The sequence below is a fragment of the Corvus cornix genome, chromosome 13, assembly GCF_000738735.6.
Source record: "Corvus cornix cornix isolate S_Up_H32 chromosome 13, ASM73873v5, whole genome shotgun sequence".
NCBI lineage: Eukaryota > Metazoa > Chordata > Aves > Passeriformes > Corvidae > Corvus > Corvus cornix.
This window is the reverse complement of record NC_046343.1, coordinates 10,740,911-10,754,224: the sequence shown is the minus strand read 5'-3', so window position 1 is coordinate 10,754,224 and position 13,314 is coordinate 10,740,911. Positions and strand designations below refer to the sequence as shown.

General features: G+C 42.1%; 1 protein-coding gene across 5 annotated transcripts in view; it reads right to left on the bottom strand.

Moving 5' to 3' along the window:
* FSTL4 (follistatin like 4) overlaps window positions 1-13,314 on the bottom strand; it is a 226,076-nt gene that overhangs the window by 94,734 nt on the left and 118,028 nt on the right. For all 5 annotated transcript variants that reach the window (XM_039559665.1, XM_039559666.1, XM_039559667.1 and 2 more), the window contains 2 exons: window positions 11,372-11,562; window positions 6,857-6,977 (listed from right to left, as the gene is read on the bottom strand). In XM_039559665.1, the coding sequence (XP_039415599.1) occupies window positions 6,857-6,977; window positions 11,372-11,562 (312 nt within the window). The remainder of the gene's footprint in view (window positions 1-6,856; window positions 6,978-11,371; window positions 11,563-13,314) is intronic.

Here is a 13,314-nt window from a genome sequence, read left to right as displayed (position 1 = left end):
GTGTGTCCCACTGGTTTGTTTTCAAACTAGTACACACAGGTTGCCCAGAGAAGCTGTGGATGCCCCATCCCTGGAAATGCTCAAAGTTGAATGGGGCTTGGAGCAACCTTTTCTACTGGAAAATGTCCCTGTGGCATGGGGTTAGGACAAGATGAGGTTAAGGTCCCTCCCAACCCAAACCATTCTGTGCTTCCCTATTTGAAAAAATACTGGAGTTTGGCAGTTGACAATTTTGTGTGTGGGTTCTGACATGGAAACAGCCAAACCAATGTCAGGCACCCTCCTGGCTTTCCATGAAAAAAATCTGGCCTCTACTCTTGACATGAAACCACAATCATGCTAATCACATTTTTGTTTACCATTAATTCTGCTAAAATTTTATTTGAGGAGACTCTCTTAATTGAAGCTATAATGCCAAATATATAAAGTGGGTAGGCTACAAAGCTGAGCAGCAGCCCTGGTTAAATGAATTAATGTCTGGCCTGAACATGGAAACATTTCTCTTTTTAGCCCAAGGCAAAACCATGTCCCTCTCTCCACTGGCAAGCATGCATCCACATACAACATAATTATTCCTGATCTGAGCACTTTTAACTTTTTCTCTGGAACCACATTTTAGCTTTTGAAGCCTTTTTGCTTAGATTAAACTTGTCTTTCTTCCTACAAATTAATTCTGATTTTTTTTCTTCTTCTGAGATGATACCTTTTGCTTTGTTCAAAATACAGCAAAAAAATTGAGACTACACAACCAACCTGATTCTGACGGCTGTTTTGTGGAACTGCAAACAATGCAGGGCACTTTGGTGGAGCCCTGAGATATATTTTAGACTTGAAGTGCAAAAGGTTCTCACAATGAGAAGAGCTTTAGAAGAGCTCAGACAGAAAAAGAAATCAATTTTTTTCTTTGCAGTGTGTTTCTTTGATAGCAAGGGAGGAAAAAAAAGAAACCCCAAGCAAGAAAATTTTCCACATTCAAGAAATAGCTGCCCACTAAAATGCAGTACAGATGAACTCACTGTGATATCCCCAGCTGAGGCATCCTACCAGACAAAAATTACATTTCCAGGTGCAGCAGGATCATTCCTAGTGCTCAAGCCAGGCATCTGACACTGCATTTATGAGTGAGGCAAGGAGTTAGGTGCTTCTGAAAATGATCTAAAGTCAAAACATATGGAGTAGGGAGATCTCAGGAGCTGATCAAAGGCACCTCCATCCTCGAGCGTGTGCCCGGAGCTCAGTCTTGCCCACTCATGAGCCTTTGGGCACTCTCTCCTGTGCTGAGCTGCTGTGTCTGCCTCCAACACACACACCAGCTCCATGCTCAAAATGCCTAAAAACCCAGCATGGGCCCATGGCTCAGCTGTGGGAATGCTAGTGACAAAATGCTGTTGCAGTGACTTAGGTGCTTGTTGGGTTCTTCTGTCATCCCTGTTCAGCCACTTGGCACTTCCTGCAGGAATCAAGCTGAATAGTTTTCAATTTCTGCTTTTTTCCTTGATTTTTTAATCTTTTTGTTTTGTTTCTGCTGTAAGATTGCATGACTAAATTAGTATTAATATACTATTAATGATAATAATAACAGTAAAAATAATAACAACATTATTATTACTACTACTACTAAATGCCCAATAAGTTGCCTTCATCCTCAGTAGCACATCTGCACACTATTCCCCAAGGCAATCAAGAATGGACTGCTTTGGCCAACTAAAGGAAACCTCATTTCTTTCCTGAGTAGCTCCTCTAACACTGCCTCAAACCAAAAGCAGAGGCCGTCGCTCCCCTGCTTGCTCAGCCGTGTTTGAAGTTTGGATATCACATCGCTCACAGGAGAAGCAATCAATGCTGGTAAGCTCATGAATTATTTCCAAGTTTGTACCAATATCTGCAGCAACATGAAAGAAAAATCACAAGCCAGGGAGATTACAGTGGGAGAGGCAGAGCATGGGGCACGAACTGTCAATACATCAGGACTATGATTTGATTCTGTAGGTAACTGTTGCTACAACATTGCTTAAGAAAACACTGCAAGCAAAACATTTTACCTCACAATATAGTTGTCCAATATAATTATCTGGGCTTGACCAATCCAGTTGGAAGGAAACAGCAACAAATACCTGACCCTGGGTGCTGTGCCATCAAGAACAGCTTCATGAATTTGTGAATGAACACTTGGATTTTACAGGTGCAATTACTGCTGGAACAGCTGGCTTGCCACTTGTATGTGGAATGCATATATATACACACACACATAGACAGCAAATAGGGGTATTTGTTTTCCTCAAACAGTATTTATTTACCATTATCACTTTGTTTATTATGAGATCATAGAGTTGGATATGCTGGTATATCTACCAAGAACAGACACACTGCTGAAAGCTTCTTCTTCACTCAACATATTCCTCTCCCACTTGACCCTGCAAGCCCCTTTTTATGTTTCATTCCCTGTTTCTCAACATAGAGCTTTGCTTTTTTCCTGGTCAGCACCAATCCCCACAATTTTGGGACAATTAAAAGCTCTGCCCTAAAGTAGTTTCTAGTGAATCAGAAACATGCACAACTCAAAAATAAATCTGTCTTATACTACACACTTCTAATGAGCCTCTGGAGGATGGTGGAGGAGCAGGAATGGATTTCTCCCTCCTCCACACCACACGTCTGTGGGGAATACAGCTCCTGGAGATTTTAGGATCACTGCAGTAAATCTGGAGCCAGTCCAACACTACTTCTCTGCACTGGCAGTGATTTACCTGACACCTGTGCCCAGCCCAGACCCTCAATTCATTTTTTCACCCAGTTCATTCAAATTCACTCTGGTCTCCCAGTCCCTGGTGGCGGTGCTGGGAGAGCCCCAGGGCTGGCACCATCCACCCTCCCTGGCTGCTATCCAGCATTTCCCTGACCTCCTGCTGAAAGTGTATATGTCTCATTTTCATATTTCTTCCTTGTGCTTTTTTTGGTTAATATTAAGGACATGTTAAAAAAAGGAAGATCTGACCTAAAACAGAATCAAGGAGGAAACAAAAACATCATCATGTACTCCTTAATCGGAGTTAAGAGCGCATTAATCCTGCAGCTGCCGCATTCATTCCTGCATGAAAAATGTCCCTACTAAAAACCACTTGTGTTCTTTAGATAGCAATATACCCATAGATGACATGTCTCTCATCTTAGAGAAACAGCAATTTTCTGTCTACATGTAACTTACATGCAATAGACCATGGCACATAATGACTGCCCTGAAAAATAACAATTCAGTATTTTTCTTTCAAACTTCCTTTGTAGGTTGTTTTGGTCCAGATACGACATCAGGACAGTACTTTAATGGGCCATGAGCTAGAATTTAAGGGGATTTTATTGTTGGTTTAATGACTCGTTATTAGCTAAACAATGTTGACAGGATAAAGGCATTTTGATGGAATGCATCTTTTCCCTCTCCCTGATTTATCTGTATTACAAACTGACCTGTCCTTATTGATGATGATGATGATACAGATCTAGAAGATTACATGGATTTTTTTTTTTCTTAAGCTGGGCTTTCATTGCCAACCTGCCACTTTCCCATTAGGGAAGACAACAGGAATGCCAGAAGTGACATGCCTAATTCTAATGACTTCCAGTCAGATACAGTTCCAGAAGTTATATCCAGAAACCACCCATCTGAGCATTCTTAAAGGTATGACTCAGCTGGGTGATGTGCTTGCCAACTCACCAGACTATCTCCGTGCTGATTAATTAGATGCATGCACTGCTTTAGCTCTTATGATAACTAAGCCTTTCATTCATTAGTCATTTATTGAATCTTTGTGACAACTTACAGAAAAGACAACAGACAAATAATCTTTCTAGTACTCTATTTCTGGCATGTGAAAAATCTCAAGATCATCACAGCAAAAATTATTTTTTTAATTATGGTCCTGAGACTCCTTATCTAATAAAAATTTATTAATGAGGAATTAGAAGACACCTACAAGTGGTTCTTACCAGAGCTGCCAGGAGAGTGTTTCATCTGTCTCATGCATTACTTGTGTATGATTAAGGCAATTTGAAAAGCTGAAACTTTAATCCTGTGTTAACAGACATTTCTAGTCATCCTCATAGATGCAAGAATCATCTTAACAGTTCTATTCTTGGGATTAAGGAACAAAAGAACTTTCAGGAAATCAGAAGAAAGATCATAGGTTTAGAAGGAAGGCCACTGTTTCTGTCCATAATCCAAAATTGTGCATTAAAATGTGTATGAAAATGATTAGCATGGTTAGAAGTTATGATTGAAAATAGCACCTATTAGATGTAGTGGTTGTACTGATAAAACCACATTTCAGAAAATGTAAGACATTGGATTTCTATCATCCATGCACTTTTCATTCATTTACAGATGATCAGTGTGATGGGGAAGAAAAATACCCTTTGGGTCCCTGAGGGTCTTAAGAGAGAGAGGATGGATTAAGGGAAAGCAACAGATACACATGGAGTGAAAGAGACCATTTTGTGGCTCTGTGAGTTACAACAAAGACACAAAACTCTCTAAAATGAAATGCAACTTCTAACGCAGCACAAGAATGTCAAATTGGGAAGCTCTTCACATTATCAAGGTCATTTCCAAACCTTTCCAACACTGTGACACTCCATCAGAGCACAGAGCACCAAAACAGATGTGACAGAGTTTTTGAGAGGATAAATTAGATTGAGACTTTCTCACGTCACTGAATTCTGGTAATTATGTTACTCAGCTTGCTGAGCAGCCGTGCCCATATCTTGCTGCCAGCCTGTGGCAGCCACAATTCATGGCTTGGGTGAACTTGAAGCAATAAAAGGATCTCTCTAATGGGCAAAAAATAGGAGAAATGTGCAGGATGCTGTACCTTTAAACTACTGCTGCACCTTTAAACTACTGCTGCATTCCAAATTCTGACTCATAACAAAGCAAACATCTTATAAACAAAATTTTCATAAACCAAAGTGTGCCCTTAAGTGTTTGATGTATTTTTGAGATTTTTTCCTACATCATTTAATAAAGTAAAGGGAAAATATATACTTCAACCAGGCACTAAATTTGCTTCCAGGTTCCCCAAAATTTCAAAGCAATGAACTTAGCTTTTAAATTAAAAGCTGGTGAGCCATTATCTGCTCTTGATAAAAGTGGAGATTCTGGGAGAACTTAAAATGGAGAAGTCAGTCTGGTTTTCAGCTACAGATGGTGAGAAATTCTGTTCAGATACAAAATCCCTTTGACAAACAGTCATTGCTACACCTTGGGTTTTGTTATGATAGTTTTGCGGTTTATCAATATAATAGCTGTTAATTGGCTAATATTTTGTACTTGTCTTATTTTCATTGCCTGCTTAAAATTCACTGAATCAAAAACCCATATAAATAATTCTTGGAATTTTAGAATTTAGGTTCAAGTTGATGTGACTTTGAGAACCCATTGATCCAAATATGCTCCCAAATAACTGCATGTCAAACCTTTATAGCTGGTTTACTACACTTTAGGCCTTCTTAATGTATGAGATTTTATGTTTTACTGTATATCTGCTGGTTTGAGTGCGCTGTGTTGAATTAAATGCATGTGTGATTCAAACAGGTCCAAGCTGACAACTGGGGCTAATCTTAAAGCACTTTAAATAGCCTTCCAGTATTTAAAGGGGGCCTACAGGAGAGTTGAAGAGGGACTTTTGACAAGGGCATGGTATGACAGGACAAGGGGGAATGGCTTCAAACTGACAGAGGGCAGGTTAGATTGGATATTTTATGAAGAAATTCTTCCTTGTGAGGGTGTGAGGCCCTAGCACAGGGTGCTCAGAGAAGCTGTGGCTGCCCCATCCCTGGAAGTGTTCAAGGCCAGGTTGGATGGGGCTTGAAGCAACCTGGTCTAGTGGAAGGTGTCCCTGTCCATGGCCGGGGGATCAAACTAGATCACCTTTAAGGTCCCTTCTAACCCAAACCATTCTGTGATTATTATCTAAAGTTGGATTTCTGTAAATGAAAAGCTGTAAATCAAGAAAACAGACATTACCATCTTTAAAATGAATCCTGCTTAAGAGGTAACCAGCTGGTTATTGGCCCTTTCCCTGCACTCAACAGAGTCAATGGTTGAATCCTGCTTCAGTTTTAATGTCTTAACCACACCCACGTTCTCTGTAGCTCACTATCCTGATTACTGAATAACCCTGCCCATTTCCCTTTTTCTTTAGTATCACAAAGGAACAGGCATCAATACAACTTTCTATCACCCAGATGAAGGAGACAGTGTGGGCCTTGTCCTGGGAAGGATTTCAACAAATGCTTAACTGAAAGCGAGAACATAAATTTATGAAGACAAACGGGATAACACAAGTATTTATTATATCCCACTGTTTAAGTAGCTCTGTGATCCCCAGATCCTTGCATAGGATGCTGAGATTTGTATCACGATTGCACACTGTAATATACTTATTAACATGGAAACAAAATGCAGAAAACATAATTCCCAAGCAAAATATTCAGTAAAACACCTTCTCCAAAGCAAACTAACTCATATTACCACAGGACCTTTGGACAGGTTTCCATCCTGTTTCTTTACGCAAACCATATACTCTACAGACCTGGCCAGGCCACCATTTCTCCCTTGCCATCAACAAGAAGCACAACAAAACACAGAAGAAAACAATAAACTTGACACACCTGTACCAACCTCCTGCTTCATGCTTAGCCTGTGGAGCACAGACACCTTTGGAAATAAGCCTTCCAAAGTATTTTCATGGCATTAAAGACAAAAAAGGGATCATCTTTGCTGACCATGTGTGGGAAGACAACAGTGCCCTCACAGATATTCACATGCTTCAAACACCCAGGACAGACCAAAGCAGGGACTCACGGAAGGCCGTGTAGAGCTCCTGCAGAGTCAGGTGGCCGTCGTTGTTGTAATCATCAAACTGGAGAAGGTCTTCAAGTGTACAACCCAGTAAATCATCTTCCAGGTCCTCCTTCTTCATTAGCTATAGCAAAGAGAACAGGTAACCATACATTTAATGTAATCCTACACACTGCTGGCGTGGCTCACCTGGCAGATTTCCATGACGTGACCTTTTTGGGAGATATCTACCTATCTATCTATCTATCTATCTATCTATAGAGATATACAGACATATACAGATATATATTATCATATCTATCATTACATATTTGCTTTCTATCAAGATATTTGTATTCCTGCAGCATGTCATGGACCATGGACTGAAGAGCCCCTTCCTTCACCAGTAGCACAGAAATGCATTTTCACTTTGAAAATGGACGGAAAAATAAATATTCAACACGGAAAAAGGAAAGTCTGCTTCTCCTTCTCCTCTGTAAGTAAGGACAAAATTGTATTCCCTGCTTTTAGGACTAGAACAGGCAACAGTGGACGGTGTACTCAACACTAATGTGCTTTTTCAGCCCCTGACAGTTTGTTTCTTTTGTTTTCTCAACACTTCATTTGGGTTCTCTGAATTTATCATAGAACATGAAGAAAATTGCTGCAGTGTTGCATCTTCCAGACAGGAAAGTTTTTTCCTGTAGGCCAAGGACTCTTTTATTTACTATTCTAGTCTTGACCCATTATATTGAAGCAATTTAAAGTAATAATGCTAAAAAAATGACCCTTCACCTAGCAAGTAAAAAATACTCAATAAAAGTGAGATCAACCATAACTTCCAAGATCAATCCTCTAAAGATGGAAATTTCCCTCTGTCTACCCTTTGTATTGAAAATTGATTAACTTTTCACAAGACTGACAAGTTTTTACCAGTCCTTTTGATTTAACGTCAGGAAAAAAAACCAGTGGAAAACACTTCAGCTGTGACACACGTAGGAGATTTATGAATCTGACTTTAAAATACATTAAATATTTAAATGGAAATAACATTCTAATTACCACCATTGTTAACAGCCTTATATATCCATGGTTGCAAAACCACATGGGAATTTCACCGTTGGGTCCAGAGGGAGAATACTGGATAGGGTCTACCAGTAGACAGTCGGCAAAACGACTCTAAATAGTAGGGGATGGGCCATCTGTTGCCATATTTTTGCTCAAAGCCAATTCTGTTGTGGAGGACAAACAAATGGGTGCTGCATCGATGAAGGACCATTCCCTCTGGAGAGATTCTCCTTTGGGGTGAATCCCTCTGCAATGAGCCTCCTAAAGATCCACCTCCAGGTCTTAAAAATTACTTTTTACTGCAGCAGTGCAAGTTACCTGCCTTGAATTTTTGCTTGCAGACAAGGTTATAGTGCTCGAGAGACTATTTTTCTTTTAAATAAAACAAAGCAAAGGCACAGCACCAGCTCATCCAGCAGTCAGAGGGAACAAGATGTCACTGCATCATGTTCAGCTCAGCTTCCTCTGCCCATGGGCAATGAAATTCCCATCTTTGGAGGAAATTTAAAGTTGCAGAGAGCTTCAAAATAGAGAGCTAATGCAAATCAATCACAAATCTACCTAATGAGGCAAGAAAAGTTCTGTTAAGACTACAACCTGGGTAATTAAAAATTGCTCATTACCTAAAAAAATGTCTCTTGAAACCTGGGTGGATAAACTGGTCTTGTAAGAGCACATAAAAATCATCTTGTTAAAGAGAAAAATAAACAACTGGCAGGCTACACATTAACTGTGAATCCTGCTGCTGTGAGAGTGCAGAGCAGCCCCACAGATGTGTCCCCAGCCCAGCTGGGACTCAGCCATGCTGCCACCAAGGGGCCCAAGACCAGAGCCACTCAGCTCAGGATTGAAAGCACTCATGGCTTATCTAAATTGTGCATTAATAGGCAATATTTTGTCTTTTGAGAGGTGATCCCACTGTCAAACCAGCCATGCTGGTGGTCAGATTGTGTGGAGGATGGTTGGGTGAGAGGGCTCCTGTCTGAGGCTGAACTTATTCTGGTCCATCAAACTGTAGTGGGCTCCAGATGTTCAGGCACATTTACTGATTTGGTAACAGTGAGAAGAATTAAAATAAGAGTAGCCAAGGTCTGTGTTTGCACTTGTGAGAGAGACCTGGGCTCTAGGCACCTCTGCAAACAAAGCCCTGAGGAACTCTGAGGCAGACCTTACAACACTGAGTCTGTGTTCCTTTGCAATGACAATGGCTTCCAGGGTGCCAAACCTTTATTTCCATGAGAGTTTTAAAATCACAGTGAAATAAGTTTCATGTAAAAAGGGCAAAAAAATTTAAGAGTAGAACAGACACTTAGATGTCACTATGTAAAAGCTGGCTTTGAATTCAGATAAAGGTGTTTTCTTATAGCTACCATGTCTTTATGAAAAAAATATTGCCTTCAGAGGTAATATTGGATATATTCATAGCCCCGAGATAATAAGGAAATTTACACTGACACTTTGCATTGTGTGGAAAGTATCGAGCATCCTGTCAACAGCCTGAGGACTAAAATGCAGCACAAACTGTCCTGGAAAGGAGTGAGCTCAGGGAGCAGGAGGCTCGTGCCTGCAACATGCTCTGTGTTCCCTGGGAAGTGAGAGTGCGGATGAGACACTCAAGGGTGAACTTACTCTGAACAACCTGGTCTAGTGGAAGGTGTCCTTGCCTATGGCAGGGGTTGGAATGAGATGAGCTTTTTAAGGTCCCTTCCCACCCAAACCATTCCATAATTTTGTGATGGGACGGCTTTGGAAACTGGAATAGGTCCCAGATAGGACTGGCTTCCAAAAGGCTCTTAAAAGGCATTTGCTTCTAATTCTTTTCCTGGATGATATAATGAAATGGAAAAGACATTTTACAGGTCTGTTTTCACAGGTCTGCATGTGCAAAGAGCAAGTTGAAGACAGAGTACCCAGATCGAGTGCCTGGGATGGCTGTTTGGTTCACTTTACCAATGAGATGAATCCAACAGCATAGCATGCCTGCAATTAGAAATAACAGTTTGTTGGGGTTTTTTGGAAGTTCCCCTTCTGGTTTGTTTTTTTTTTTTTTTCCCCCTCTTGAGGAATTTTCCCATATGTGTTGCCAGGGCGACAAATTGCTGGGTACTTGTGGAGGACAAAGGAGCTTGCCACTGAGGGTGTGGTCCAACAAGCTACTCTCTTTCACCTGGGTGTGTGGGCGGTGGGTGCTCCGGTGTTCAGACTGAGAGAGAGGCTGCTGCCATCTCGTCAGCACTGCAGGCTTTCGGCTGCCTTCTTTCTACCGGAGAAACCCCGGGATTCCCAAACCCACCTTTCCCTGCCCCCGCTGCTGCGTTCGAGCCCTCGCTACTCTGTGGCTCCGCACATCCTGCCTGTCAAGACCCCCCAGGGTTCCCGCTGCAGCTCCAGAGTTCGATCCATCTAGTCTGCCACCCGGGATTTGCGCTCGTCCCTGCCATTCCAGCCTGCTGTTCCCGAGGGTACAGACGGACACCGGGATCGGCTGCCCAGGGGTTTGTGAAGCCTTTGTTCCATCCCTTCCCGGATCCCAGGCCACCAGTGCCGCGTGCTCCCCGAGCTCGCTCCGGAGCGCCCCCTGCAGCCGCGGGGGAACCATCGCACCTGCCCTGCTCACCGGGAGCCGCCAGCGCCCCTGCCGGCTGCGAGCGGAACTGCACCCGAGGGGAAATAGCCTGACAGCCGAGAAGGCTGGCACTGGGTATGTGTTTGCTGTTACTGCCATAGTTGTTGTTTTTTTGCCTTGTTATACACATATATATATATATACATACATACATATATTTATAAAGAACTGTTATTCCTGTTCCTCATATCTTTGCCTGAAAGCCCCTTAATTTCGAAATTATAATAATTCAGAGGGAAGGGGGTTGCATTTTCTTTTCCATTTCAAGGGAGACTCCTGCCTTCCTTGGCAGACACCTGTCTTTCAAACCAAGACACAGTTTTTTCAAACTCTCACCTTTTCTATCAAGTTCTGCTAATCAACATTTCAGCATTTGCCCAGGGATTTTGGGACAATAAACCTGTTGAAAAACATTCCAACTTTGCTGTCACATTACTCTGTGCTAATGCCCAGTCCAGAAGGCAGGGAGGAAGAATTAAGAGATTTCTGCCTAACTTACATGCACCTAAAAAATCTAAATTCATTCTCCCCAAGCCAGCTAACCGGAAATACTTCAGATGTCAGTTAGCAGAGCAAGGATTAGTATCTATTTTGAGAAGTATGGATGGGGCTGGAAAACTGCCATGGTTTTTGTTTGGAGATGAGCTTCAAACGTTTGAGACAACACTGACTCCTGGGAGATGCAGAGGAGACTCACTGACTGTGTTAGATTTTCCTCCTTTACCTGCTGCTGACTGGACAGGTACAAATGACCATTCCCACACGAGTGCTGCTGTATTACATTCAATTCACACTTGAATGAAAATCCACTTCATAATTCCATTTTCACTGAACAATAAACCCACCTGAGTAAGTTCAGAGCTGCTGAGATGCCCGTCACTGTTTAGATCCAAGTGCTTAAACAGCTCTTCAATTAGGAAGCGCTTCTGGGCTACTCTGTCCTTGGCCAAGCTGCTTGACGGGCTCTGCCGGCGAGCCTGCAGGTCCAGCAGGATGCTCTTGAGCCGGCTGTAGTCTGCCATTGTGCAGGTGTCACCTGAGAGATAAGACAGCATTACTGAAGCACATGCATTTACCTTGATCTTTTCAAAGGACTGAGGTCCTAAGGGGAAAAATTAGGCACATCTGTCTGCATATTCAGCCCCACTCAGCTCTGCACTTGAGGAGCTCCTGTAGTCGATACCTTTTGTAATAGCTGGCAGATTTTCTAATTCCTGCTGTCAGGGATACTCTCCAGCATTTTACCTTCCAGATTTTATAGGACTTCAGTTACAGACTTCCACACTCAGGTTTGTAACTCCCACAAATATTAAATTGGCTTTATGCTTTTCTATATGAATAAATTTATCCTATAAAGTAAAAAATAAACCTGCACAAGCTGATGTTTAGAAAGTTCCACTAATGTAAATGGTACCTCAGAGTGTCACCCTATGCCGAAAATGGGGCTGATCTCAAGGAACCCTTAGAGGCAGCCTGGGGTGGTGGAGGTCAGGGGAAGGACAGTGAGGAGTGCAGGGCTGCAGGGAGCCCCTGCAGCTGGGGTGTCACTGGTGCCTGCTCTCATCACCCCACTGCAGGCTGAATTAAACACTGTCCTCAGCCCCTGAACAGGGGAAAAAGGTTACTATCAGGGAAAAGCCCTCAAGCCACTCTCCCTGAAGTGATTCTGGCTTGGCTGAAGAAATCAGATTGAATCCTCCTGACCCTGAAAACTCATGCTGTGCCTGCAACATCCAGCTCTCCCACAGCTCTTCTCCTCAATGAAACACATTCACATGCATGGAGTGCTGTAAGATATTATGACCCTTTTCTGCTCATCTGTTGTCTGGCAGAGTTCAGCAGAATGAGAAATGGCAACTGTCTTTTTATGCAAATCTGTTTGCTTTAGTGCAGAGCACAGCGGCTGGTGCCTTGCAGGAGCCTTGGAGCAGACCCTGGAGCACCCTCAGGCTCCAACTGTCCCACACTCTATGGGTATCAACCATATCCCACCAACAGCATCAACACGTTCAGCTGCTCCCCTCAGATGTCCTTATGTCCATAATGTAATTTCCCTATAATGTAAATAGCCTTATTCTCTGCAATACTGGTTTTAAAACAAACTTTTTAAAATCCCATCACTGATCCTGTTGGATTAAATCTAAGACTTTATCTTAAATCTAAGAGAACATGGTCCCGCCTCAGTTTAAGGGATAATGCCCTTGTAGATCAGCTCCCCAAAGATTCTAAACATTATTCCTCTGAAAAATAACAAAGACTCTGGCACACTGACAACTAATGTTCCTGTCCTTTTCTTGCTGAGCTGCAACATTTTGGACCTCTTGGTCCCACTCCAACCGAAACCCAATTAAAATTCCAGGTGGGAGGCATTTCTCTGATAGCAAACCCATTTACTGTCAAGTTTTTTTTTTTTTTCACCCTTCATATTTTGTGCTCACAACTTCAAAAGCACCGTGACTTGAGAAGGTGAGAGAAGACACAGGTTGAACATGTGCTCATGGTCAGGTCAGTGCCCTCCTGCTAAATGAACAAGAACTGCAAGACAAGGCTTATTTCCTATCCTGAATTCAGTTCCATCTAGTTTGGAGAGTTTCTTGCTGCTCAGGGATATTAAGTAGCTGATAAATTTTTCCTTCCCTCTAAACAACCTCCAAAAAGCATTGGGTCCCACATGGGATCAGTCTTGTTTTACAGAAAAAACAAGGCTATTCAGCTACTATTAGTTGTGTTTATTATTCTTGACTTCTTTTTCCCAACCATGTCATTTGATGGTTTGTGAAGGCAGTAT